This window comes from Phoca vitulina, unplaced genomic scaffold (genome assembly GCF_004348235.1).
Source record: "Phoca vitulina isolate PV1807 unplaced genomic scaffold, GSC_HSeal_1.0 scaffold2, whole genome shotgun sequence".
NCBI lineage: Eukaryota > Metazoa > Chordata > Mammalia > Carnivora > Phocidae > Phoca > Phoca vitulina.
The window spans coordinates 65,732,002-65,759,348 of NW_022589705.1; the positions used below are offsets into that span (position 1 = coordinate 65,732,002).

At 44.7% G+C, this 27,347-nt stretch overlaps 3 protein-coding genes across 7 annotated transcripts in view; 2 read left to right on the top strand and 1 right to left on the bottom strand.

The window, feature by feature from the left end:
* Positions 1–2,531, top strand: part of GPBP1L1 (GC-rich promoter binding protein 1 like 1) — a 61,620-nt gene extending 59,089 nt beyond the window's left edge. For all 4 annotated transcript variants that reach the window (XM_032430078.1, XM_032430070.1, XM_032430064.1 and 1 more), the window contains 2 exons: positions 211–313; positions 1,465–2,531. In XM_032430078.1, the coding sequence (XP_032285969.1) occupies positions 211–313; positions 1,465–1,617 (256 nt within the window). In that variant the 3' untranslated portion in view covers positions 1,618–2,531. The remainder of the gene's footprint in view (positions 1–210; positions 314–1,464) is intronic.
* Positions 2,532–4,607: 2,076 nt separating this feature from the next.
* Positions 4,608–8,384, top strand: CCDC17 (coiled-coil domain containing 17). Its single transcript, XM_032414666.1, is given in 13 exon segments — positions 4,608–4,872; positions 4,914–5,026; positions 5,130–5,352; positions 5,466–5,628; positions 5,848–5,931; positions 6,022–6,140; positions 6,386–6,533; positions 6,597–7,085; positions 7,237–7,440; positions 7,597–7,807; positions 7,878–7,988; positions 8,227–8,308; positions 8,311–8,384. Coding segments are annotated over 13 exon segments (2,202 nt in total). The 5' UTR covers positions 4,608–4,691.
* Positions 8,385–9,812: 1,428 nt separating this feature from the next.
* The window catches only part of NASP (nuclear autoantigenic sperm protein), a 42,855-nt gene continuing 25,320 nt past the window's right edge, over positions 9,813–27,347 (bottom strand). The window contains exons 3-15 of one of the 2 annotated variants that reach the window (XM_032430106.1): positions 25,273–25,383; positions 22,795–22,875; positions 21,152–21,261; positions 19,439–20,452; positions 14,493–14,572; positions 14,029–14,114; positions 13,839–13,912; positions 13,094–13,282; positions 12,808–12,974; positions 12,120–12,176; positions 11,953–12,030; positions 11,166–11,294; positions 9,813–10,688 (exon numbers count right to left, since the gene is read on the bottom strand). In XM_032430106.1, coding sequence (XP_032285997.1) covers positions 10,608–10,688; positions 11,166–11,294; positions 11,953–12,030; positions 12,120–12,176; positions 12,808–12,974; positions 13,094–13,282; positions 13,839–13,912; positions 14,029–14,114; positions 14,493–14,572; positions 19,439–20,452; positions 21,152–21,261; positions 22,795–22,875; positions 25,273–25,383 — 2,257 coding nt within the window. In that variant the 3' untranslated portion in view covers positions 9,813–10,607. The remainder of the gene's footprint in view (positions 10,689–11,165; positions 11,295–11,952; positions 12,031–12,119; positions 12,177–12,807; positions 12,975–13,093; positions 13,283–13,838; positions 13,913–14,028; positions 14,115–14,492; positions 14,573–19,438; positions 20,453–21,151; positions 21,262–22,794; positions 22,876–25,272; positions 25,384–27,347) is intronic. The other variant, XM_032430114.1, reaches the window with a different exon arrangement.

Here is a 27,347-nt window from a genome sequence, read left to right on the forward strand (position 1 = left end):
CCTCTCCTCCCGCTTACATGTGCATGCGTTCTCTTTCTCTCTCAAATAAATTTAATTTTAAAAAAACAGACTTATCCCACTGGGGAGAAAAGAAAAATCCTAAGTGGGGTACTGTTGCCCCTGGGCAAGTAAGTTTTCTCTGGAAAGTTGTGGGCTTCCCACTTATGCTTAAAGATGTCATATTTTCTTTGCCTGACCTCCCTCTACCAGGTTATTGAAAGCAATGGGATGGCAGGAATATCCTGAAAATGATGAGAATTGCCTCCCCCTCACAGAGGATGAGCTCAGAGAGTTCCACATGAAGACAGAGCAGGTATGTCATAAACCTTCCCTGGAGATCTGTTAATGACTAGGAGAGAAAGGAACAGGGCAGCCATTGCCGTTAGAGAGCCTCAGTTCAGTGTGAGAGAAGGGACCTTGGAAAAGAAAATAAAAAGTAAGTTGCCATAGTAGAAATACAGAAGAGTGAATCAGTGCCTAGGCAACAGGGATCTCCAGTAATGGATACAAAAACTGGGTCAGTAGTTAGCAGATTCCAGAAAGTAGTATGTTCTTTCATCCTGGCAGCTCTACCCCCTTATTAGAACCACAAGGCTGTGTTCCAGGGTTATGGGCTGAGCCCTGGGTCTCTAGGGAAGCAGGCTTATTCCCCCCGCCCACCGCCTCCAGCCCTGTGGTTTCTCTCTGGTGTTCTGGCTGGAGCCAAGAAACTACCTCTGAATTTATCCAACAAATAGTTCGATGCTTCCTCTGAGTGAAACACTGCCAGATCCTGAGATTTATAGCAATGAACAAGGTAAATGGAGTCTACAAACTTCATGGAGCTTATATTCTGGTGGTATTTATATTTACATTTTACTTAACACTTATTTTTATTTATGGTATTTATATTTAAAGCACAAATAACAATCGTATTAAGTCCTATAAAGAGAAATTACAGCTGACATAGACTCTGCTACTCAGAACTATTCTCTCAATCGTTGTCATCACCTGAGAACTTGTAGAAATAGAGAATCTGAAACCCTGCCTACTGAATCAGAATCTGCATTTTTAAAAAAGATCCGTAGATGATTGATTTGCACATTAAAGTTTAAAAAGCACAGCTATAAGAAATCTTGGATCTCGGGGCGCCTGGGTGGCTCAGTCGTTAAGCGTCTGCCTTCGGCTCGGGTCATGATCCCAGGGTCCTGGGATCGAGTCCCACATCGGGCTCCCTGCTCAGCAGGAAGCCTGCTTCTCCCTCTCCCACTCCCCCTGCTTGTGTTCCTGCTCTCGCTATGTCTCTCTCTGTCAAATAAATAAATAAAATCTTTAAAAAAAAAATAAAAAATAAAAAAAGAAATCTTGGATCTCTTAGAAGGGCCCCCTGTACATTCTGCCTAGAATTGAATACCTGCCGTTTCCAGGTCCCACTGCCAGTGTAGTCTTTGATGGTTTTCTTTTTTCTCTTCCTGCTAACCATAGCTGAGAAGAAATGGCTTTGGGAAGAACGGCTTTTTGCAGAGCCGCGGTTCCAGCCTGTTCTCCCCTTGGAGAAGCACTTGTAAAGCGGAGTTTGAGGACTCAGACACGGAAACCAGTAGCAGTGAAACATCAGATGACGATGCCTGGAAGTAGGCGTATAAATGCTCACAGATCTGACCCAGTAAACTCAGCTTGTGTGTTTAGGGAGTCTACAAAAGAAATCGTTTTCCTTTTCTTCTGTTGTTGAATCCTTCATGCACAAGGGAAAATAATCATATCCCAAAGAGAGAGCAATTGGCTTGTTTAGCTTTTGTTGTTGTTGTTCCTCCCTGTTATCTGCTTAATAGAAGTTTGTGTGATGGGAAAGATTTTTTAAATACACACACACACAGACACAGTATCTAGGGGGCGACACACGGGTGGGAGCTGCCCGTGCAGAGAGGGAAGGCTGCTCAGCAGCACAGCTTCTGCTGCCAGCCCTTGGGGCGCTCACCCCCGTGGCTCAAGCAATCATTGTCAATGACAAAGTGACTATTGAAGTTATAATTGTATTAAATTAATGCTAATAATTTGGATATTTTATTTTATTTTTGGCTGCTCGGGTAACGTTAGCCCATAACCAAGCATACATGGTTTTCTTTTTTCTTTTCTTTTTTTTTTCCTTTTTTGGGTACAGCTGTAAAATATTTGGATATAGGAAATGTGTTATTCTTGCAGCCTTGATATTCAGGGTGGATTGTAAAATATAAATTTTTGTGAGATTTCAAAGATTAAGATTATTTTGATAACATTATTTACAGATTTAAAAGATGTGGTTATCACAAGTCTGTTGAGGGGGAAAACTACTGCATAAAATAACTAACTTGGAATAAATATTTTGCATCAGTTTCGATCGTCTTGTGTAAGAAGTATATTTCCTTTAAAACTAGATGAGTGGATTCTTTGAGGGAAATACTTTTAGAAGTCTTAGGGAAATCTGAATTAGACACAGCTGTTTCTCCTTTTAGCAGATACTTTTTTGATGCATAAAAACTTGTGCAATAAATTATCAGTAATAAAATCAGAAACCCAAGTTTCCTTCCTGAAACTGATTTTCACTTGCCTGGGTATTTACCAGTGTGCATGTTTTAAGGAAGGTTCTGTGCCTCAGTTTTCCTGCTAAACAGGAACATGGGAAAGGGTTTGAGCCAGTGCTGTGACCCATGGAGGTTGACCAGTGGTGACCAGTGGAGGAGGCACAGTTTTTCATTCAGCATACACTTCCCCAGCTCTCCCTGTACAGACAGGCATTTTGCAAGGCTCTGGGGGTGTAGGGAATGCCCAGCCCAGTAGGGAGGAGAATAAACAATTATATTAAAAATGAAGCCTTTTGGGCCAAAATCTGATGGACAAGTATAAGTTAAAGTAAGCACACACTGACACTGACACTCTTTGGCCATCCCTATAGTAAGTACACGGTCCCTGGTGGACATAGAGGTCCAGGATCATTAATGGGAGACAACCAACAGGGTAACAGCCCTGATTGCATGTTAGAAAGATAACCAAATTGTAGTGTCTCCAAAAGGGATAGAGGCTAGAGGCAGAGAGAGCAGCATGACATTTGCTAGATTCTATAAGGCTAGGAAGGCAGAGACCCTATCTGCCACTCTCTATATTACATAGTCTCTCCTGCTGGTGTTATAAGCAGTCCATGCAGAAATGGTAGTTGGGATAGAGCAGTAAGAACTATCATATTTCATTGAATATATCTTTTAAAACATTATGTACTAATAAGAAAACTTGCCGGGTGCCTGGGTGGCTCAGTTCATTAAGCTTTTGACTCTTGAATTTCTGCTCAGGTCGTGATCTCAGGGTTGTGGGATCGAGCCCCAGTCGGGCTCCTTGCTCAGCAGGGAGTCTGCTGCTCTCTCTCTCTTCCCTCTCCCTCTGCCCCTACCCCCGCTTGTGTTCTCTCTTTCTCTAATAAATAAATTAAAAGAAAACTTGCCAGGTATGATACTCCATTAATTGTCGGTCCTGATTTGTGTTCAAATATGGAAAAAAAAAAAAGTGCATCTTAGAATCCGTGAAATACTATAAAATGAATTAAGTTGCAAAAGTATTAAACTGGAAGTGAGAAGTCGGTTGAGATAGAGATATCCTGCCTGTGGGGTGTTGAGCTTTGCCACTTACTAGCTTTCACAAATTTCTAGAAATGTGCCCTTTTTCTTGCTTGGAATTAAGCTGGCTGAGATCACATGCTTTGAAACACTTGTAACCTGTTGCTGGTCACACCTTGGCCTTACATGGTGAGGGGGTTGCTACCGTAAGTCCCTGTCTTGTTTAGAAAAGGGAGTTTGTTGAGAAACGTGGGGCTAACTCAGAGCTCCTGATGGATACATATATTTGGGGAGGTGGCAGAGATCTGATCGGCACAAAAGTCTCCTGGTCAGACTCGAATGAAGAGGTACCTTTCTATATTTGATTCCCTCATCTGATAGATTCATTGTGTTCTCCCAGAACTTTCATTCCTTGGGCTGTGCTAATTATCTTCCCTCTCTAGCCAAACAAAACCCCCCCCCCCAAAAAAAAAAAAAAAAAAAAACAGGAAATCTGGGTTAGGGAAAAAGGGCTAGCCATGGTGTGACTTGGTAATACAAAAGCTGTGGTTGCTTTCCCAGGGGCAGAATGCAAGGGAAAGCTTTTCAGCCTAGGGGAAAGAAGATTCCTAGCAGAAAGCCCAAAAGGGCAGCCTGCTTCCTCTCCCAGGTGTTCCCTAGAACGGAGAATGACACTACCTTGGGTAACTTGGGCAAAACAAGAATGAACAAGATGATACTTCCCTGCCAGAGACTGTTCAATGACCAGTGATGGGGAGTGTGTGATAGGGGCCCAGCTAGTCTAGGAGGCAGCTGTTTGTCCCCCTTCACATAGGCAGAGAAACCAAGATGTAGTGTGAAAAGGGACTTGCCCACGCTCATGGATTGAGGTGGAGCAGACGTTATGACATATTTTCAAGCCAGGGGCTCCTCCCAAAGGTGACCAGCCTTTCCCCACCCATGCTCCAGGCCTGCCTAGACCTGCCTAGACCTGTAGTTGCTGCCCAGGGAGCTAAGTCTCCTCCCCAAACATAAACTTAATCTTGTAAACTCAGTAAACCTGGCCTTTCCTCTCTGCCTCTGGCTTTGTTTCATCCTCCTCTTCCTTTCCTTTGCTCTCTGTCCTGTCTCTTGCAGGTCTTGGCTGGCATGTCAGGAAAGGGGTCCCCTCCCATGGCCTCCTACTCTGGAGAGCCAGGGCTCCTGTCCTGTGGGTCCTGTGACATGGTTTTCCGCTCCTGGCCGCTGTTGGCCACCCACACTCAGCGCTTCTGCATTGGCCGTCTGACCCGAGAGGTAACACCTGGAGCCCACCTCTCAAAAGGGCCGCCTCTGTGGCCATGATACATGGGTGGGTATTTAAGCAACTCTGACCCTCAGGATATTTCATCCCCACACCCTGTCGCCAGGTGGTGCCCCAAGAACACCAGGGCCTCCCAGACCAGGAGGCCAGCAAATTGGCTCTTAAGAAGCTAACAGAAGAGGTACTCCGGGCTTTCCCCACCGGCTCGAAATTTAGCAACCTCCCTAGGCCTCCAGGTCACGCAAATCATGGGTCACAGAGATCACGGAGTTCGCTATCTCCAGGTGCAGCGGCTGCGGCTGTACCTACAGGAAATGCGACCCTGGATAACAGAGGTCTCCAGAGGATTAGAAGGGCCCCGGAGCCAAACTGAGGTGCAGACTCAGGGCCCCACCCCCGAAGTTGCTGGAAGCCCTGGCGAGCGGCTGCGGGCGCTGCAGGGGACTCACGCAAAGCGGGTGGCGGAGACGGAGTCACAGAGCCGGGCCCTGGAGCGACGCAGCGAGGGTGAGGGAAAAGAACCGGGGGGGTGGGGGTGGCGGTTACGGGCCCTCCCCGCCCCTCTCCCCTTGGCTTTGAGTTTGTCGGACTCATTGCGACTCGGTCCCTTAACGCCTCAGAACTGAGCCAACGCCTCCAAGGTTTGGCCCAGACCCGGGGCGGAATATCCCGCCTTTCCGGTCTGGAGCGGGAGCTTCGAGAACTCCGGGCAGAAGCCGGGCGAACGCGGGGAGCTCTAGAAGTGCTAGGGACGCACGTTCAGCAGCTACAGCCGGAGTCCTGGTGAGACCCGAGGGATCCGGAGCGCGGCGGAGCGGGGCTGGGGGCGGGGCCCGGTCTGGGGGCGGAACCGCGGCGGGAGCCTCCGGAGGGCGGGGCCCGGGAGGCGAAGGCGCCCACGCAGCTGGAAAGCCGCACGTGTTCGGTCGGGGAGGGGCGGGGCTTCCGGAGGCCGGGCCTCTGGATCCGCAACATCTCCGCGCGGCTGGCGCCCGGCCCCAGGACCCGGCTCAACGCCTTGCGAGAGGCGGAACTCTGTTGTCCGGTGCTACAGGCCAACCCAGGGACTCTGGCTGCCGAGATCGGGTGAGGTCCGGGGCCCGGGGCGGCATGGGCGAAGCGCTGATCAGTCCTGAAAAGACGCAGCTGCCTTCTTGTGCCCTGCTCCCTCCCTAGGGCCCTGCGTGAGGCCTACGTTCGAGGCGGGGGCCGGAACCCCGGCGTTCTGGGCCAGATATGTCAGTTGCAGGTGGAGGCATCAGCGCTGGAGCTGCGGAGGCTGCGGACCCACAGAGGTGAACAGGCCAGTCTCTCGGAGGCGGTGGTCTTCTGGGAGGAGAAAAGGGCGGTTGAGGGGGGCGTCTTTGGCAATCGGGACCACCTGAAGGTGGGAAACCTGGGTGGTCTTTGTGGCAATGGCTAGAATGTTACCTGACAAGTCCAGCCTTGTCCAGAGAGACCTAAAGCTGGAGAGCTGCTCAGGATTGCACCAGCTGGTTACCAGAGGCCAGAGGTGACGGGTCGGACTTTTTCATCGCAGGAAGACGGACAGGTGTCGCACTGGGGGAGCTTCTAGTGGTGGAAGCCGAAAACCGGCGCCTGGAGGCAGAAATCCTGGCCTTGCAGATGCAGAGGGGCGCAGGCCCTGCGTCCTGGGGTCAGCGAGCACCCTCGTCCCACACCACTTAGCTCTCCCCAGCAGGCTGAGCTCAAGGGGTTAGAGGGACCGTGCGTGGGGAATGAGGCGCGTGTTTGTGGCCCTGTCCGTTCCTGCCCTCGCTCATCTCCAGGTGTCCGTGCGTGTGGGTTCGGCTCTCCGGGAAAGGGTATCTTGGCCCTGTTACTTGCTGCGTCCTGCTCAGAGATGCCCTACTCTTAACTCTGCTCTCAGGGCCTAGCGAGCCTCGACCCGTGGTGAATCCCCCCCGATGCCTGGGGAGGAGGGAAGATCCCCCGCGCCTCCCGCCGCCGGTGGCTCCCCCGCTGCCGCCGCATCCACACTCCACAGGCATCCTATTGAGTGGCACAGAAAAGGCCGTGAGGACCCAGGGGTTTGGGGCTAGGGCAGTTGTTTTGTGTAGTTGGGGAAGCATGGGCACCGAGGAGGCTCTCGGCAGGAGTCCACTCTTCCCCCACCCACAGCTGCAGGTTCCTGGCACCCTGACCAGGAACCCTGGCCTGGATCCATACTTCCTCCTGCCGGCTCCTGACGTTCTGGGCCCTGCACCCTATGACCCTGGGTGAGGCCTGCTCCCCCTGTGACTTGGTCATCCCTTCTGATTAAAGAGAGAGACCCACTAGGAAGAGCTAGGGTTGGGGAACTGACAGGGTGAGGGGAAGGGATGGGGGGGGCGGATTGTATAGGTGCCAGCTGAGACCTGTGTTTTTCAGGGCTGGGCTGGTCATTTTCTATGACTTTCTTCGGGGCCTTGAGGCTTCTTGGCTTTGGGTGCAACTCATGACTGGCCTGACACGAGATGGACAGGACACAGGAGGGGCCACAGCATTGCCCCCAGCCCTTTGCTTGCCCCCACCTCCAGCTCCTGGGCCCATGGGCAACTGTGCCATCCTTGCCAGCAGACAGCCCGTACCCAGGTCAGTTGGTGGAGATTGACTTGGATGCCTTTTGTCACAATTGAGGCTTTTCCCTCATTCTGCTGAGTTTTCCCATCTGTATACAGGGCCACTGGCTCTGAGAGCTGTCCAGGGAAAGAACAGTTCTGGCTTCTGCCATTGTTTCGGTTGTTCTAGGCTGCCACCTTCACCATCAGTAGCCCTGGTCTGTGAGCTGCAGGCCTGGCAGGGGCTGGCATGGGCTAGGGAACCACAGCCGAAGGCTTGGGCGTCACTGGTGCTATTTGACCGGGATCAAAGGGTGCGAAGTGGCCGCTGGCGTCTTCCACTTCGGGCCCTTCCTCTGGACCCCAGCCTTACCCTTGGACAGCTGAATGGGATTCCCCAGGTGAGTGTGGACAGGGACTGGATCTCCTCCCCTCCAGGTACAGATGCAGTACCATTTCCTCTCTCTCCAGGTAGGTGAGGTTGAGCTCTTTCTGCGACTAGTTAATGCAAGAGATGAAGGTGTCCAGACACTGGCCGAGATCAACCCAGCAAGTGCCCAGGAGTACCAGTACCCACCTCCGGTGAGGGACCACCTAAAGCTAGGGATACTGCAGGTGTGATTGGTGTGGTTAATTGCCAGCATTTGTTGACCCCCGTGTTCCAAGTCGTTTCTGTGAATTAACTCCTTTATCATACATCGTTACTAGGTAGATTATGTAAACAGATAAGGAAATCAGAGCTGCACAGTAACGTTAACTTGGTTTACATTAGGTAGTCAAGATATAAACCTCTTGCTAAAGATACACTTCTGTTCCACAGATGTCCAGCTCACCTTCACTGGAAGCAAGCTCCCTTGCCCCAAAAGCTGGCTTTGTTGACCCTCCTCCTCCTGCAGAAGAGCCCCCTCAGCAACAGAGTCAAGGATAGATGGTTTGGGCCCTCATCACAGCTTTGACCCACCCCCTCTGGCTTTCTGAGTCTAGAATGTGGGCATGAGTAGCTTAACAGGCTCAGAACTAGTACTTAGATGAGGCTTGTTGCCAGACCTGCAGCTCTACTACTACACGTTCTCAGAGGGTCTAGAAGCAAATAGCAGATACAAGCTCAAAATAGGAGGTCCAACCACAGCTTTACCACCTTCCACAAATACTTGGCCTTTATCAGTTTTCCTCTTGTAAAACGGATGTGAGGATTAAATGGATGTCAGGTATTTTCAATATTGCCTGGAATATAAATTCTTTGAAAGATAAGCAGGGGGCACTCTAATTTGTTAAAGGAACTTCATAAACTTTTTTTTTTTGCGCTAAAGCCCATCTTGTTGCCACACTTCGTTCAGGACATCCTCCGGGAAGCCTTCCAGGTTATAAAGGTCCCCATGAACTAGGAGCTCCCATACCTTACACACTTAGAGGGGGTCACATGTAAATCTGGCTGAAATTTGATATTGGGCCTAGCCCCTGAACCCAGTGCCAACCCAAAGGTCAAAGGCCTAAAATCCTCAGGACTTGGAACATGCAATACAAGGGCATCTTCAAGAAGTTCAAAGCCAAAGAAAGATTCTACAGCCATGAGTTACCATAACCAGCCCAGAAAAATTCCATTTTCTCTTCTATTTATTTAGGAAATAAAATATAAACTGGAAAACTGCCTGACATTCAGTATTCAAATGGCAGGTTCTGACCTACTGTCTGTCTAGTGCAGCAAGGTAATCCTATGGGTGGTCAGAATTACTAACTCCCTTTAGGTAATGTAGGGCAGGCATGGTTTGGAATTCACATTGAAATAGTAACTGGTGTTTTTTTGTTTTTTAAAGATTTTATTTATCTGAGAGAATGGGAGACAGAGCATGAGAGGGGGGAGGGTCAGAGGGAGAAGCAGACCCCCCGCTGAGCAGGGAGCCCGATGCGGGACTCGATCCCGGGACTCCAGAATCATGACCTGAGCCAAAGGCAGTTGCTTAACCAACTGAGCCACCCAGGCGCCCAGTAACTGGTGTTTAACAGGTTCTTAAACTAAGGGTCAGGGCTGAGGCAGCTCAGGCAGGGAGGGTCTCCTACTAGCCTTGCACCCTGGACATCAGTGAGGTCCCAGTGGGATGGCTTTAGTGTCAGTATCCTGAGCACCCTTTGACTGGGCTGGTGGGCCAGTTTCTACCTTTCAATCCCACATCCCACACTGAAATGCTTCAGGTAGTTCGGGATCCCACTGGAAGATTTTTTTTTTTTTTTTTAAGATTTTATTTATTTGAGAGAGAGAGAGAACATGAGAGGGGAGAGGGTCAGGGAGAAGCAGACTCCCCACCAAGCGGGGAGCCCAATGTGGGACTCGATCCTGGGACTCCAGGATCATGACCTGAGCTGAAGGCAGTCACTTAACCAACTGAGCCACCCAGGCGCCCTGGAAGATCTTTAAACACAAGTCCAGACCAGGAGCATTTTTTAGCATCTTTATTTGAGAAGTCAAAACTGCAGATGGGTAACAATTTGGATTCATGTTTTAAGATATATTCCAGCCTTTCTGTACAGAAAACAAAACTCCACCAGCCAGCCTCCCCACAAATTCCTCCAACCACATCCCAAGTGTCCAGTCTATCTCTCAAGCCACTTTCAAACCAGAAAGCTCAATTCTCTACAGTTAGCAAACCAGTTTTTCTCAAGGATCACTTCCCCCCACCCCTCCCTTACAAGTTTTCTTCAGTTCTTTTTCCAGGACAAAATTATTGACCCCTAGCTGGAGACTAGGTGGGTAACAGTTATCAGCTCACAAAGTCCACCAAACAGTATCAGCACCAAAGACCAAGATCTTCACCAAGTCTTGTTTTTGTAGCCCCCATCAAGGGGACAGCACCACTGAAGGTTTGTATTTAAAATGGAAAAAATATAGCACCATTAGAAAACAAAGGGCCTGGCTATGCTTGATTTGATCACCTCCCCATTAGACAGACAGGAACTTGGATGGGAACTTCCAACAGAGATCAGTACAGAAAGGGGCAGGGGGAGTGAGTACCTTTGACAACTATATCAAACCCAGAGTGCTCCAAGGCACAGAGTCAGCCAGTATTTAAGAAAAAAAAAATCATCAAAGCCTCAGCCTTTGCTTACAATCTTTATTGAAGTTATACAAAAAGAAGCCCCCCAAAGTGAAAAAATACATTATATACAAAAACACTTTCCCTCAGGAGGAAGGCTCTGTGCCCTCTCTTAACATGCAGTGCTTTCAACTGTGGCTCCGGCCTCCACTGTCCCCTCCACTGCTGCCCGGCTTTCAGCCTGATTCTCAGCCTGGAAGATAAATAGGGAGCCTGGGCATAAATGACCCTAGTTTAAGCCGTTCTGTCTCACACAACTGAGTAGGCATTAGAGAAAGTGAACAGGTCTCCTAAAGCCTGCTTTGCTCCCTACACTACTAACAGGACAATTAGTAAGGCCATTTCCTAAAGTCTCTCTAATAGGGCTGACGGAGCCAATGTTCATACAGTACTTGGAAAGGGAGCAAGCAGAAATAACTCAATGGTCTTGCCAATTAAGTGCCTTCTCCTACATTCATTAGAGTGGGACTTGTGCTGTGTATATAGTTTCCATTTGTCAATGAGACATCCTACATTCCATAACCAGTTTCCTGCACACTGTTTCTATGAGGGTTGCATTCAAGTAATCCAAATAGGCTCAAGGTGAGGAACATGCACTTAGGACTAGTTTCCCCAGGCCCTGAGAACAAGGGGAAATAAGGCAAGAGTCCAAGCCCTCTTAACTGCCCACCTCCTCCTCCATGTTTTCTGAAACTTCATTTCCACTGGAGACGGCATCCCCACTGCCTCCATTCACCTCTAGTTCTTGCTTCGCTTTCTTTGCATCATCTTTTCGGGGACTCTCTTCCTCTGGTTTCCTCTGAAGATAGAATTGGGAACGCTTCACAAATGTGCTGAATGTTTTTAAAAGTACTGCAAAACTTTTTAAAAACCCCTTCAGTCCTCTCCTCCCCCACTGCTGCCACCCCATGGTGCAGAGATCCTGAACACCGTGATCCACGGCTCTCAGGGTCTCTCCCATGGCCACAGGAAGCAGACGCCAACCTGTGCTCGGTACAATCAATTGTCAGCTACAACATACCAATCCAGCCTCTCTAGAGGAAGGGTGGGGTGAGGGTGAGGAGTAGATCTGAATAGTAACCAAACCCCAAGTTTATGAATTAGGACACAAAGGGATCAGTCTCCCACAAGAGGAAAAAACGACTGTAATTATAGGCAGAAGATGGACTCCTAGGAGTATCGGCAGGTCTGCTGCTGAATGACTACTGTCAAAGAAAACCCGCAAGCTGAGCCGATTCTTCTCAGCTGCTTTCCTGATAGTCCTGGGCCAAAAGAGGCCTGGAAAACTGTTAGAAGACATAGTCAAGTGAAAACTACCTTCATTCAAATCCTCACCAACTCTGCGAAATGAATGTCTTATTACACCAAATATTAAGGAATGCATTCCTAGTGTATCATTTGAAGCAAAAAAGAAAAGAAAAAGAAAACAGAAAAGAAATGACCACATGTAGATTTACCTTCTTTCTGACAAGGTGGGAGATATCACTCACACAATTTGATGAGGAGGCACCATCCGTTGATTTTCTACTGGCAACCTGACAAAAAGGACTTTGTTAGCAATGTACAACTAGACAGGACACAGAAAAGCCTAATATTAAGTGACAAAAATCACCTGAATACTCACCAGGGAGACTGAAGTGCCTCCTCCACTAGGAGTGAAACCTGAAGTAGAGCTCTCCACCTGTGCGAGAGGTGACAGACCCAAGTGGGTCCCAGGATAGAACCCACCAGGTCACCCACACACCTACAACAGGTACCTTCCATCCAAACAACGGTTTAAGACCTCAAATACTAGTGGGCCTCCATATACTAGCAATATCACTCCACCCCCCTCTACCTGCACTTGCCACCCCCAAACCAGGAGCTTAGGCACAGGGTAAATACTAAATTAACCCGTCCACCTCATCACCTGGGGCGCTATCTATACAGAGGAGTTCTCAGAGGTGGAAGGAATAGCTTACATTTATTAAGCAAATACTATTTGTATTGTCAGAAGTATTTTAACATAGATACTATTACCCCCATTTTACAGATGAGTCAACTAAGGCAAAGAAATGTTAAGTCACGTGTCCATGGTCACACATAATAAGTAGCAGATATATAACCTAAACCCAGTCTGGCTCCAGAGCATATTCTCTTAAGCATTATACTACTTAACAGGACTAACTAGATAAATTCTCACATTCCTTCTGACCACCAACTCCCTGGAAACCGTATCACCGTTCCTAGGCAAACAGAACACTAATACCATGATGTCTTCCAACAGTATCAACCATGCCATTATCAAAACTTTAAAAGGAAACCAAACCAACCAGAGTTGCTTTCAGAGCCAATTCAGCTACATTCCCACTACGCTGGGACTCCTTTGCATCTTCTATCTTCTCTCTAATTTCAGGTAGCAGTTCCTTCAGCTCCTCAATTTCTTTCTCATATTCAGTAGATGATCCTTCAGCCTCCTTCATCTGTTCACTTAGTACAGCTACAAAGAACAGGCTGAAGTGATCAGTAATAGTTACCACCAAAGGATCCATTTTTTTTTCATATTGTCGATTACCAGATCCAGTCAAGCTTATCGTCAAATAGCTGACGCTCACTCACCCATCCTCTTCTCAATGACTTCAGTAGATCTGCTGAACTGTGCTACTGCCTCATCGTACTGAGAGTTATACCCGTAGGCCAAGCCCAGCTGGTAGTGGGTCTCTGCAAGGAGACGATCATGGGCTTCCAGGTACTGCTCTTGCAGGTTTAGGCAAGCCTGGAACTCCTCCACAGCTTGGACATAATTCTCTAATGAAAAGAGACAGAATAGCAAGCAAATGGACAGCATTTAATATATAATACTTCCAAATTGTAGATCATTCTACAGGAATGCTCTCTTGTTTTAAATGACATTTCTTTGTAGCATCTCCAGGACACTGGACTATAAAAAAAATACCTAACTGGGGAGGGAAAAAAAAAAAAAACCCTACTAGAGAGACTTCAGAAGAGATGGTTCACTATTCTAGGAACTACAGGAACCCAAACCAACGGTCCTTTTAAAGCCAATTGCCAGGAGTGCCTAGGTGGCTCAGTCAGTTAAGCGTCTGCCTTCCACTCAGGTCATGATCTCAGGGGGTCCTGGTATGGAGCCCCACATCAGACTCCTTGCTCGGCGGAGAGCCTTTGTCTCCCTCTCCCTCTGCCCGTCCCCCTACTTGTGCTTTCTCTAAGAAATAAAATCTTAAAAAAAAAGCCAATTGCCCATAACCTATGATCAATCAAGCTGAATTTTAAGGAATTAGAGGAAGAACTGGGGGGGGGGGGGGCCACATTAAAGGAAAGAGTAAAATGGAAAATGTATTACCAGATTCAACACTAACTTCTCCAAGTTTAAGATGGGCCTGTGCAGCATAAAGCTGAGCTTCTTTTGTTTCTTGCCTGAAAGAAGGAAAAGATGATCAGAAACCTTAATAGCATTTGTCCAAACCTAACTGATATTCTACTTCCAAGTTCCAAACTCTCAACCTAAGCCTAGAAACACTGAAAAGTATTACCTTTTAAAAATGATCTTTGCTAAATCCAGCATATCCCAAGCAAGCTCTAGATTCCCGATCTCCTCCTCTTCATTTTCTTGAAGAGACTAAAAAGTATATCCAAATCATTGGTATTAGGCAGAAGTATAAGACAGGAATCTTCAGATCACAAATCTAAATGTGTAATACATATTGCTTAAAAAATAAACACATGGTATGATTCAAAATTTGGACTTTCTCCCTAAAACCTACAGAATGGGTCCCTATAATCCTTCTATCCAAAGTCATCACCTTATGTCAGTGATACCTAACAGTGACGTGTTGGGTCCTATCAGAACATCCTCGGATTAAATGGATCTGTGTATTCCAGGCATGAACAAAGAGTCCCCAATCCCTAACCAAGAAATGACTATGATAATCACACCTACCCTAGTTAAGCTACAGTCCTACAAGAAGAAGATGATACTGAACAAATAATAATTTACCTTGTTTTCAAGAAGTGATTCATTTGGTGTTTCTTCAGCCTTGTCATTTTCTTTATCCTCCTCTTCTGAGCCTTCAGTTTCTGCAAGCAAAAATTCCTCAGTATTGAGAATACTAAGGATATCTTCCTTCTAAGTAGTCAGAGATTCCAATAAATGCCTGTCAACCTATATTCTGAGTAGAACAGGCCAGATGCTAAGTCAGTTAATATTTGAACTGAATATAAATATAAAGCCAATGATTACAGTCTAATTCAAGTGTAGCCTAGACTTAGATTGTATAATCTTACAGTGTGTGGTTTACACCTTCAGTGATCAGAAGGCTGAACGTTTCTCTTCTAAAAGTCAGTCTGGATCATTCAGATCAAGACAGATTAACTACTGTAGTCTCTTATTCTAGAAACTCCCATATACTTAGCCAGAAGCAGTTGAAGAACTCAGCCAGTGTTCCTGGTGTCTTTAAGCAGCCATTTGTTATATAACACTAACATGCTGAGAAAGTACAAAAAGTTAAATTACCCCAGTCCATTCAGAGCAAGAATGCTCAAGAGACTAGCTTTCCCACAACACAGCTGTGGAGAGAAAAGCATAGTCCTTACCAACTCTCACCAATGAGCATGCCACAGACTCCAGCCAGCTCTAGCATGTACAGAATTGAGTAAGCAGTACCACAACCAATTGTTTTACTCCAGTATAATGTTAAAATTTGCAGCCATATTGACACTCTATTTCACCATACTGACATATATTCACAAGTCAACTGCCTTTAAGGACAGGCTGCTAATAAATAGCTCTACGCACCACTTAAAGTTCAGAATGTCGTAGGATTAAAAATGGGCTTTTGGGGGCATGTAACAATTCATGAATTGGGTATAATGCGGCCACCTCTGCCACCTTTCATTAAACATTTTTAACGCAAGCAAAAGAGCTCAAATACCGTCTCTTAACAAGCTATTATGGGAACATAAATATGCAATTAGGCCTTAGAGCCATGAAGTGAGGCTAAAGGACTTTTATCTTTAGCAATACTGCTTAAGAATGGGAATAGGCACAGAAAATTCCTGAACATTATAAATTAGTAAAACAAAGTCCTGTAAGAAGGGCACCTGGCTAGCTCGGATAGTGGAGCATGCAACTCTTGATCTCAGTGTTGCAAGCTTGAGCCCCATGCTGGGTATAGAAATTACTTAAAAATAAAATTAAAAAAAAAAAAAATTCCTCTAAGAAACAGTTACAAGTTAATTGACCTCTATAGCAAAGTTTTTATCAAATGACTCACTTTTCCCCTGCTGACCATATAATTTAGTGCTTCTGAAATAAATACCCACCATGATACACCATTATCTTTCTGTACCCGAATTTCCAAGTTATCTGTATACTTAGTACTCTGTCAGACTAGATGGGTGGTTTTATTAACTCTGACAATGAGGCCCATTCTCAAGACAGATGAGGTAAATCTATGAAACAAACATTTTACCTTCCTAATTTGTAGGAAAAATTGACAAAATGTGTATTGTTAGTGTATATTCTTAAATAATCTGGTATCTGTTCCTACTCATACCAGAATGCCAGGTGACATCTAATTAGATTAAAATCTTACTGAGTTTTACATCAAATTTTTAAAATAAAATTCTTATGATAATCTGAGAAAAATACTTGTTTCCCTTGAGAAATCTGTACTACCTTCATGGAATGGTGAAAAGAAAGTTAGGTTAATGAGAAAGCCATTACTTTAAAACAATATTTTCCAACCTGGTAACCTATACCCAGGTCTTAATGGGAATGCCCTGATGTCCTCAGTGAAGTGATCTGTTAAAATGGAATCTTCTTTGTAGCATGCCTATTACCATCCTTTGGAAAAATGGATACACAGCTTTATACCATTTCTCTGATTTGTAGCCTGTTCAAAAGTTAAGGGCACAGAACAGCGCAAAGAAGAAAAATTCCTCTTAGAGACAAAGTAAAGACAATCTGCTGATTCTTTGGTTATTCTAGCCCTCCCAGAGGATTAAGTCAGGTAAACACTACAGATTGACCAGTACAGTATGGCCAAGCTCTGTGCCCACAATTTAAAAACTTTGTTCACTTACCAATCATATCTAGCATAACACTTATAAAACAACAGACCAATTTTCTTTATTAGGGATATGGACAGCCTGAGAGGTGGTAAGAAATGGGATTTTAAGAGAAAACCTCTGGGTTGCCTGGCTGGCTCAGTCAGTAGAGCATGTGACTCTTGTTCTGAGGGTTATGGGTTCGAGCCCCACATTGAGTGTAGAGATTACTTAAAAATAAAATTAAAAAAAAATAAAAAGATTTGAGACAGAAAACCACTTATAAGATTTTTGCAGGCCAGTGCTGCCACATAAAGTGGAACAGAGCACAGAGAATAAAAGTTTAGGCCTTAGGGGCGCCTGGGTGGCTCAGTTGTTAAGCGTCTGCCTTCGGCTCAGGTCATGGTCTCAGGGTCCTGGGATCAAGCCCCGCATCGGGCTCCCTGCTCTGCGGGGAGCCTGCTTCTCCCTCTCCCACTCCCCCTGCTTGTGTTCCCTCTCTCGCTGTGTCTCTGTCAAATGAAGAAAGAAAATCTATTTAAAAAAAAAAAAAGATTTTCTTATTTGACAGAGAGAGAGATAGTGAGAGTAGGAACACAAGCAGGGGGAGTGGGAGTGGGAGAGGGAGAAGCAGGCTTCCTGCCGAGCAGGGAGCCCAGTGTAGGACTCGATCCCAGGACCCTGGGATCATGACCTGAGCCGAAGGCAGACACTTAACGACTGAGCCACCCAGGCTCCCCTAAATAAAATCTTAAAAAAAAAAAAAAAAAAAGTTTAGGCCTTAGAGCCAGAAGGTTTGGGTACCTCAGCCCTCCCCGTATTGGCTGTGTGACCAGGGCAAATTACTTAAGCTCTTTCTGCCATTTCTTCATTTGTAAAATATGGAAAACTGTACCTTCTTTATGAGTAGCACGGTACCCAGGGCACATACTAAAAAAAAAATGCAACTGATGACTCCTAGGCTTTTATAAGTACTTTAAAAAGAGTGACCAGAGGGGCGCCTGGGTGGCACAGTCATTTAAGAATCTGACTCTTGGTTTCGGCTCAGGTCATGATCCCAGGGTCATGAGACCAAGCCCCACATCGGGCTCTGTGCTGAGCGCAGAGTCTGCTAAAGTTCCTCCCTGCCTCACTCTCTCTCTCAAATAAATAAATCTTTAAAAAAATAAATAGTGACCAAAAAGTTTCTGTAAGAGGTGGGTTAAGGGAGGAGATAAAAAGTCACCTTCCTCACTGTGAGGTAGGCTTGGGAAGAACATACATTCATGTCAGATCTAGGGTCTGATTCTAGTTCTGTGACTTAGTGTTTGACCCTAAACAAGTAACAGAACCCCTAAGCCTCAATTTCCTCATGGCTCTAAGTGGAGTAATACTACCTACTACATAGTATTATTTTGGAATCAAAAATAATGTATGTGGGGGCGCCTGGGTGGCTCAGTTGTTAAGCGTCTGCCTTCGGCTCAGGTCCTAGGATCAAGCCTGCATCTGACTCCATGATCCGCAGGGAGCCTGCTTCTCCCTCTCCCACTCCCCCTGCTTATGTTCCCTCTCCCTGTCAAATAAATTAAAAAAAAAAAAAAAAAGTATGTGGGAGAGCTGTAACAATGTTGCTTTATGATCCAACTGAATAGTTTTTGAACTGGAGAAATAGGACCTCTCTACTGTAGCTTATTATTCAAAGTCCAACTTAAAAGAGCCAGCAGAACTTCTCACTAACTTTGATCACTATCATTAAAGATTAAGACATGGTAGTTTTTTAAAAACTGAAGAATTCAGTCCTGTGCTTTTTCCATAAAGAACTCCTAAAACCCAACAAGCAGCCCAATGGTGCTACCATTTAGCCAATTCACTTCTAGTTACCATGCCTACGCTGGCTGGAGTACAAGGACCTGCACATAGGTAGAATGTAGTTTACCAGAATGAGCTGCAAATACTGATAGTGGGTCTTTGAAAATCTAAAACTAAACAGAACTCTTAGTCCGTCAATTATACAAAGTGATAACTATTAACTAAAATATACCTGTGGTTATTAATACCAACATTAGATGAGCCTTACAGACAGTAGAATCCTCAAATGATAGTACAACTCAAGTCAGACGTGCCAATTATGTAATTGCTAATTAGAGGCTTATACATCTTGATGGAACTGAATCAAAATTAGACCAATAATACTACGCAAAGCATCCACACTTTAATGTTCTAAGTAACAAAACCTTCAGTTTAGCAGCCAAAGCAAGCATGAAATGAGGGGGAAAGCAGCAAGAGGGCTAATGGTTAAGTTTTTTGTTATCTTTTGGAGGGGGCTAATTTAAAACTAATGTAAATAAGCCTCTAAACACTTCCTGAAGACTAAAAGTAAAAGAGGGTCATCAGAATTCTTTCACTGTGATTAACTGCCTTCATTTAAATGGCATGCCTGCTTAAGTGTACCAATTCACTGGATTCTACTGCTCTAATCCTGCTTCCTAAAGCAGAGAATAGGAACCATGTGAACAGTAAATTAAATAATCCAGAGGCATGCAAGTGAACATCCATTCAGCATTCTCTGCCAGCCTAGCCCACTGTTTCCCTACCTACCCCACCAGCCCCCATCCACCTCTATTGGCTAGTATGGTACAAGTTACTGATAGCTAGCCAAGTCTCAGAAATCACAGAGGAGGCCTATTTTGCAGTTAGTAAAAGCGTTAGTTCATAAGCCAGCTGAAGACTCGCTTTTGATTTAACTTGCTCAACTTATCACAATCTTCTTAAACTATCCCCATTTTCATTTAGCCCTTTCCTAATCCAAAGGCAGACGGAAAATCCTGAATGGAAGGCTGACTTTTACCCATGATTAGTGTGAGTCAAATCCAGAAATGTACTCCACCCACTGCAGCTCTTGCATATCCCGGTTACCTTCACCCTCTTTCATCTGTTCTTCTCTCTCTTGTGTTTCTTCATTAGCAGCTATCTTAACTTTGTCTTCAGGGGATTTCTCAGTAGCCCCCCGGGCTACCTTGGTCTCAACCCCATCTCCAGCTGCCTCAGACTCTTCTATGGGCAGCTTAGTCTCCTCCTGGCTAGGAACCAACTCTGCCCTGACCTTCTCCTCTAGTCCTGAGCCATCTTTTGTTTCTGTCAGTCCTTCTGCATTAGTCTGTTGTTCAACAGGAGTCTGACCTCCTGCAGCTGACAGTCCATTGACTGTACCATCCTTAGGGAGAACTGTGGCCTCCTGCCCAGGCTTCTCAGAGACTTCTGACCCAGCTTCTGCAGCTGAGGCCTCTGCAGCCTCTATTGTCACCTCTGGTGACTCTTCAGCAGGAGGCACTGCTTGCCCTACCAGCTGCTCAAGAACAGCCTTTCCTGGCTCATTTTCAGAGGCAGCTACCTGCTCCTTTGGCTCATGCCCACCCATATCCACTGGCTTGACTGTTGAATCTATAGGCTCTGCTTCTGCCTCCACTGCAGTACTCTGCTTTTCGAGAGTTGTAACAGGCTGCTCTCCTGAAGCTTCTTTTGGCTTCTCCTCTATGCTCACAATTACTTCTCCCTGCTTCTCCTGACCTCCTTTTTCTCTGCATTCTTCTTGGACATCAGTTCCACAAACTGATTTTCCTTCCCCAGCATCTGGTACTTCCTGTTCTGGCTTCCCAGAAGTGACCTTGGCTTCATTCAGTCCTTCTGGTGCTGCTATTTCTTTTGCCTCAGTGGTTTCAGTTAACTGATCTGGAATGGATTCAACTTTTTCCTGTAGTTCCTCTGCAGGCTCACTTATATCCATGTCTTCTCTTCCACCCTTCTCCATTTCAGTCTCCTGCTCTTTATCAATTTCAGGCTTTACCAGAGACTGGTCTTCTGGTTTTTTTGCTTCTTCTTTTTCTCCCATGGCGTCATAAACCTGTTCTCTCAACTCTTCCCTTGCTTCCTCTACATGGTTAAAGAACATGAAGCATAAACATGTCTTCGAATTTAGTGATCAAGGCATAAATGGAAACTAAAAATACATTCCCTTTAAAACCTCAAACAGCCTGGCTTAAATTTTAGCAGTTGGCCTAAAAATTATCTGTCCCCTTGAGAAAAAGCAAAGGGAAAAGTCCCAGATAGCAGAGCAACTTACTGCAAAGGAAACCCAAGCTACTTAAGTGAGATATTGTTTTACTTGAGCATTCTGATTATGTTAGGTTAAGAGATGCCAAGCTTTATGCTCTCCTCTAAACATTATAAACCTCCATCTAATATGTAAAACTCTAGTAGCTAAACTCCACTTAGAATTTAACATTTAATTTTCTTAGACACAAAAAATGTAAAAAGACTCCAAAAGCACTGCTATTAAAATAACTGAGCTGCACAGACTTAAAATCTGCATTAAAAAATATTTAAGTTTGTTAGGTATTTAAAGTAACAATTTAAATAACCACATTTATTGGGGAAATTAAGTTTTCCTTTTATAAAAGCCTGCTCTCAGTTTCAGTAATTGGCTATCTCCACTGTAGTCTCCACCAGATGCATGTATCACCCCAGACAACTTAGGAGAGACCATCCAGGATAGGGAGAGCCCTAGTCCCATCACTTGTACACAAGAAATATACGTCGCATCTCCTGAATGTCACAGGCAACTCCACATACCATCTATGTTATCATTATTTTCTACCAGAGATTCGTCTTCTGTTTTTTCTCCTTCTTCCTCTTCCACATGCACACCTTCCAGGGCATTTCCCAACACACCATTCTCCATTCTAGGAGAACAAAAGGAGAAAGCACTAAAGGTATGATGGCTAGAACCTAACAGTTTTTCTAAGACCGAAAAGCAATCAAGTGCAGAGATTATAAACTTTAAGTATTCATGGAAGAAAAGCAGTGATCAAAACTAATATAAATTAAGGCAGTAAAAGCACTGAAAGACAAAAGCATACCCTTCATCCCACCACCTAAAAAGCACTAATGACTCTTGTCAAAAGGATAAGATCAATATATATTCGCTTTACAATAGGGCCATAATATTTCCCAAGCTTCGCATTCACCCACATTTCTTTAGTTGGCTTTAAAACATTCTGGAAAGACTTTCATGACAAATCAGGATGATCTACAAAATTAGAAAACTTACCAGAACTGAGATTAAATGAGCAACAAAACATTTGCTAGTTCGTGTACCCTCAAAATATTTTGTTCTCCTTAATAAACTCCAGTGGAAAATACACAACAACTTTCCAATAGTTAGTTAAGACTACTGGTTTTGGGGCACCTGAGTGGCTCAATCATTAAACATCTGCCTTCAGCTCAGGTGGTGATCCTAGGGTTCTGGGATCAAGCCCTACATTGGGCTCCCTACTCAGCAGGGAGCCTACTTCTCCCTCTCCCACTCCCCCTGCTTGTGTTCCCTCTCTCACTGTGTCTCTGTCAAAAAAAACAAAATCTTTAAAAAAAAAATTTAAAAAGACCACTGGTTTTATTTACTAGACATTTTCATATGCTACTGTTTACAAACTGTCCTTCATTAAGTCCTTGTTAAGGATGACTGTTTTGTGCCGAGAGTGCTTTTAAAAGTTCTCTCTCTTATATTGGACTTTATGGTCCAAAAATAAATTATGACCATTCACCAGCAGAAAAGAACTCTTCTCCTAAAGACCCCAAAAGATGGGGCGCCTGGGTGGCTCAGTCGTTGAGTCTGCCTTCGGCTCAAGTCATGATCCCAGGGTCCTGGGATCGAGCCCCACATCGGGCTCCCTGCTCAGCGGGAAGCCTGCTTCTCCCTCTCTCACTCCCCCTGCTTGTGTTCCCTCTCTCGCTGTGTCTCTTTCTCTCAAATAAATAAATAAAATCTTAAAAAAAAAGACCCCAAAAGTTAAAACCCAAGCGTAAGTTTAATCTACATCAAGTGCCTTCCAAAACTTCCATCAATACTTCATGTTCCTTCTAAACCCCCTTTCTTAGTAAAAGCAGACTCACCCAGCTCATATGAATCGCAAAGCTAGTAAATAATCTTGGAAAGCAAAGAAACTTATTAAAGTTTTAAATAGACCATTAATGTGATACAAAACACCCTACTTAAAAACAAGTCAGACTGTTGATTTCGGCTCAGGTTATGATCTCAGGGTTGTGAGATGGAGCCCCACATCAGGCTCCAAGCTCAACGGGGAATTTCTGCCGAAGGACTCTCCCCCTCTCCCTCCACCACCCCCCGCCTCCGCTCGATCTCTCTCAAATAAATAAACCTTTAAAGAAACAAAACAAAAAACAAAACAAAAACCCCTGCGGCTTGAAAGACGTACCTTGCCAACTCCAGAAGTGATTTCCCATAGTAAAAGAAGGCTTCTCCACACTCATTAGCAGTCTCTCCATACTTCTTACCTCTACAAAGAGAATAAACATCTAATAAGACCTGAATTAACATTTAATCAAAAATACTTATTTCTAGTTCTCTGAGTTATAAAATGATATTTCTTCAGTGACACATCCTTCTAGGAAACCAATACTCCCCTCTCTTCTTGCTTTCAAGTCAAGTTCAAAGGGACTTTAAAAAACAATGTATGGGGCGCCTGGGTGACTCAATTAAGGGTCCGACCCTTGATCTCAGCTCAGGTCTTGATCTCAGGGCCGTGAGTTCAAAACCCCACATTGTGGGGTGCCTGGGTGGCTGAGTCGTCTGACTTCGGCTCACGTCATCTCAGGGTCCTGGGATTGAGCCCTATATCAGGTTCTGTGCTCAGCGGGGAATCTGCTTTTCCTCTCCCTCTGTCCCTCCTCCCGCTCCTGATCCCTCTCTCTCTCAAATAAATAAAATCTTTAAAAACAAACAACGGGGGTGCACCTGGGTGGCTCAGTCGCTAATGATCCCAGGGTCCTGGGATCGAGCCCCGCATCGGGCTCCCTGCTCAGCGGGAAGCCTGCTTCTCCCTCTCCCTCTGCTGCTCCCCCTGCTTGTGTTCCTGCTCTATCTCCCTCTGTCAAATAAATAAAATCTTTAAAAAAAAAAAAACAAGGGGCGCCTGGGTGACTCCAGTTAAGTGTCTGCCTTCAACTCAGGTCATGATCCCAGGGTCCCAGGATCGAGCCCCGCATCGCATCGGGCTCTCTGCTCAGCAGGGAGCCTGCTTCTCCCTCTCCCTCTGCCTGCTGCTCTGCCTACTTGTGTGCCCTGTGAAATAAATAAAATCTCTTGGGGCGCCTGGGTGGCTCAGTTGATTAAGCGACTGCCTTCGGCTCAGGTCATGATCCCAGGGTCCTGGGATCGAGCCCCACATCGGGCTCCCTGCTCCGCGGGAGGCCTGCTTCTCCCTCTCCCACTCCCCCTGCTTGTGTTTCCTCTCTCGCTGTCTCTCTCTCTCTGTCAATTAAATAAATAAATAAAATCTTTTAAAAAAAAAAAAAGAAAGAAAGAAAATCTCTTAAAAACAAACAAACAAACAAACATAGCCCCATGTTGGGCTCCAAGCTGGGCATGAAGCCTACTTTAAAAAAAAAAAAAAAAAGCATGTGGGTGCGTGCACCCGCGCACACACACACAATGTATGAAGTTAATATATTACCTGGTCTTTCTTTCTCTCTCTCTATATATATATATGTTCCAAGTGACATCAATTTGCTGCAGTTATAGTATATAATCTCAGAGCCAAACTACATTAATAGGTATTTCTCCTGCTATAACATGAATGTCAGTACAGGCCAGAACAGTTAAAGGACCTTTGGCAGGGACCTAAAGCATGAATGAGGTATATGGAAAGACATCATGTTATTAGATGTAAGAACTTATTCTCTGGAGTCAGACTGCCTGTGTTCGAATCCCACCTCTAAACCTTAACTAGCTGTATAAACTTTATACTCAGTGCCTTAGGTTTCTCATCTATAAAATAGAAATGTTAAGAACTGTTCAAAGATCTATTCTAAGAATTGAATTAATAATGCCTGTGAAAGTATTTAAAACAATGCTTAGAAATACAAACAGCACTATACCTAAGTTTTAGCTATCAATATCTAGACAGGAAAGAGGGAAAGGGAAACAAATCACAAGTATGATAAATGGAAAGGAGGAGGTACTTTACATAGAGTAAGGAGACTAGTTTTCATGAAGGAAAGGACTGGAAGAAGTCATGCAAAGTCAGGCCAGCTAATGGCCTTTACCGCCTAGTAAGAATAACTAGAGAAACTAAGCACTAAGTATTATGAGGGTCATGTTAAGTATAATCTACTAGATTAGAATAATGCATCTCAAATTTTCCCCCTAAATATCCTTAAATGCAGGACAGTGAAAATACTGATCTCTAGATACCTGGTAAGAAAATAAGCTAAGAAGTATGTTTCTGGTTATTCTTAAAAACTTAGATTTTAGGGGCGCCTGGGTGGCTCAGTCGTTAAGCGTCTGCCTTCGGCTCAGGTCATGATCCCAGGGTCCTGGGATCGAGCCCTGCATTGGGCTCCCTGCTCAGCGGGAGGCCTGCTTCTCCCTCTCCCACTCCCCCTGCTTGTGTTCCCTCTCTCACTGTGTCTCTCTGTGTCAAATTAAAAAAAAAAAAAAAGTCCCAGAACACAGTAGGATGAGTTGGTCACCCTAATTAGTGGTGACTGAAAAACAAACTACCTCACTCAGGAAAAGAAAAAAGTGAGAATACGCGATGATATCCAAGTCTTATCGTTAGTTACAGGAATAAACTCGCACATGGAAAGCATCCAATTTTTTAAAACTCCACCCCCACCCAAAAGACAACCTTTTAACAAACATATAGCACATCATAGCAAAACACAGTACTTACAAAAGACTAGCTGCTTCCTGGAATGCATTGACAGCTGCTGGAATATCCCCCATCACCAGATGTTTCTGTCCTAAACCCAACAGTTTCTTAGCTTCATTATCCACATCCAGACTGCAAGAAAAGTGGTATTTTTCAAATGTCAAATACTTTTTAAAATCAACGTTTTTTAAATACCTGTTACATTTATAAACCATTGTATTTTAACTTCTTTAAACCTTTGACCACTCCAGCGAGGTTTAGCTAACTCACATTTATCACTATAAAAGCAAAAGAAATCATAAAGCAACATTCACGGGCGCCTGGGTGGCTCAGTTGGTTGAGCGACTGCCTTCGGCTCAGGTCATGATCCTGGAGTCCCTGGATCGAGTCCCACATCGGGCTCCCTGCTCGGCAGGGAGTCTGCTTCTCCCTCTGACCCTCCCCCTCTCATGTGCTGTCTCTCTCATTCTCTCTCTCTCAAATAAATAAATAAAATCTTTAAAAAAATAAATAAATAAAGCAACATTCAAGAGCTTTACTGGATTTTCTTTAAAAGGTTTATCTACTCACAAAGCCTATATTGTATGTTACTACAAATATTTGCGAATTAAGCAACAAAAAAAAATCATGAAAGAACCATATATTCATACAGCAAGTTGTACTACCTCTAAGAAAAATAAATCAAGAAACATATAGGTAGGGGAGCCTGGGTGGCTCAGTCATTAAGTGTTTGCCTTCAGCTCAGGCCATGACCCCAGGATCCTGGGATCAAGCCCTGCATCGGGCTCCCTGCTCCACGGGAAGCCTGCCTCTCCCTCTCCCCCTACTTGTGTTACCTCTCTCACCGTGTCTCTCTCTGTCAAATAAATAAATAAAATCTTAAAATACAAAACAAAAACAAACAAAGAAAAGAAACATTTAGGTAGACAGGGCAAGACAGTGATCTCAATATAATATGTGGAATTGACATAAATAAACGCAAATAGATGAAATGGAACAAAGTACAAAAACAGATCCACACATACAACCACTTGAAATTTTGACAAAGGTACCAAGACAATTCAATGGGGAAAGAATAATCTTTTCAACAAATGGTGCTGGAATAATTGGATATCCACATGCAAAAAAGTAAACCTCAACCTTATTATCACACCACATACAAAAATTAACTTCAAGTGGATTATAGACTTTAATTTTTATTTATTTATTTATTTATTTGTCAGAGAGAAAGAGCACAAGCAGGGAAGCAGTGGGGGCCCAAGGCAGAGAGAGAAGCAGGCTCCCCACTGAGCCGAGAGCCCGATGCGGGGCTCGATCCCAGGACCCTGGGATTGTGACCTAAGCCGAAGACAGATGCTTACCTGACTGAGCCACCCAGGTATCCCTGGATTATAGACTGAAAACCATAAAACTGGGGCACCTAGCTGGCTCAGTCTGTAGAGCATGAGACTCTTAATCTCAGGATTGTTGAGTTTAAGACCCACATTGGCTGTAGAGATAACTTTTTTTTTTTTTGTAGAGCTAACTTTTAAAAATATATATACAGGGGCGCCTGGGTGGCTCAGTTAAGTGTCCAGCTACTCTTGGTTTCAACTCAGGTCATCATTTCATGGGTTGTGGGATCCAGCCCCAAGACAGGCTCCATGCTCAGTGGGGAGTCGGCCTGAAGATTCTTTCCCTCTGCCCCTCCCCGCCACTGGTATGCTCGTACTCTCTCTCCCAAATAAATAAATCTTCGTGTGTGGGTGTGTGTGTGTGTGTGAATAGCATATATATGTATATATGCATTTATAAAAAATAGTGAATAAAAACCTGCAGATATTCTGCAGAACAAGGAATAAACAGAATTTAGAATAGTGATTGTCAAGCTAAGTGAACTTAGGAATTATCAGGAAGTTTTTTTAAAAAACACACAAGCCTGAATTCTACCTCAAGCTTAACAAATAAAATCTCTAGGGATGCAACCCATAAATCTACCTTTTGGATAAGCATCCTAGTTAACTATTATGCGTACCTCAGGTTCAGAACCATAGTCATATCAAGAGGGGAAGTTATGTGGAAGTAGATGTGGGCCCAATATAAAATTTAAAACTTTT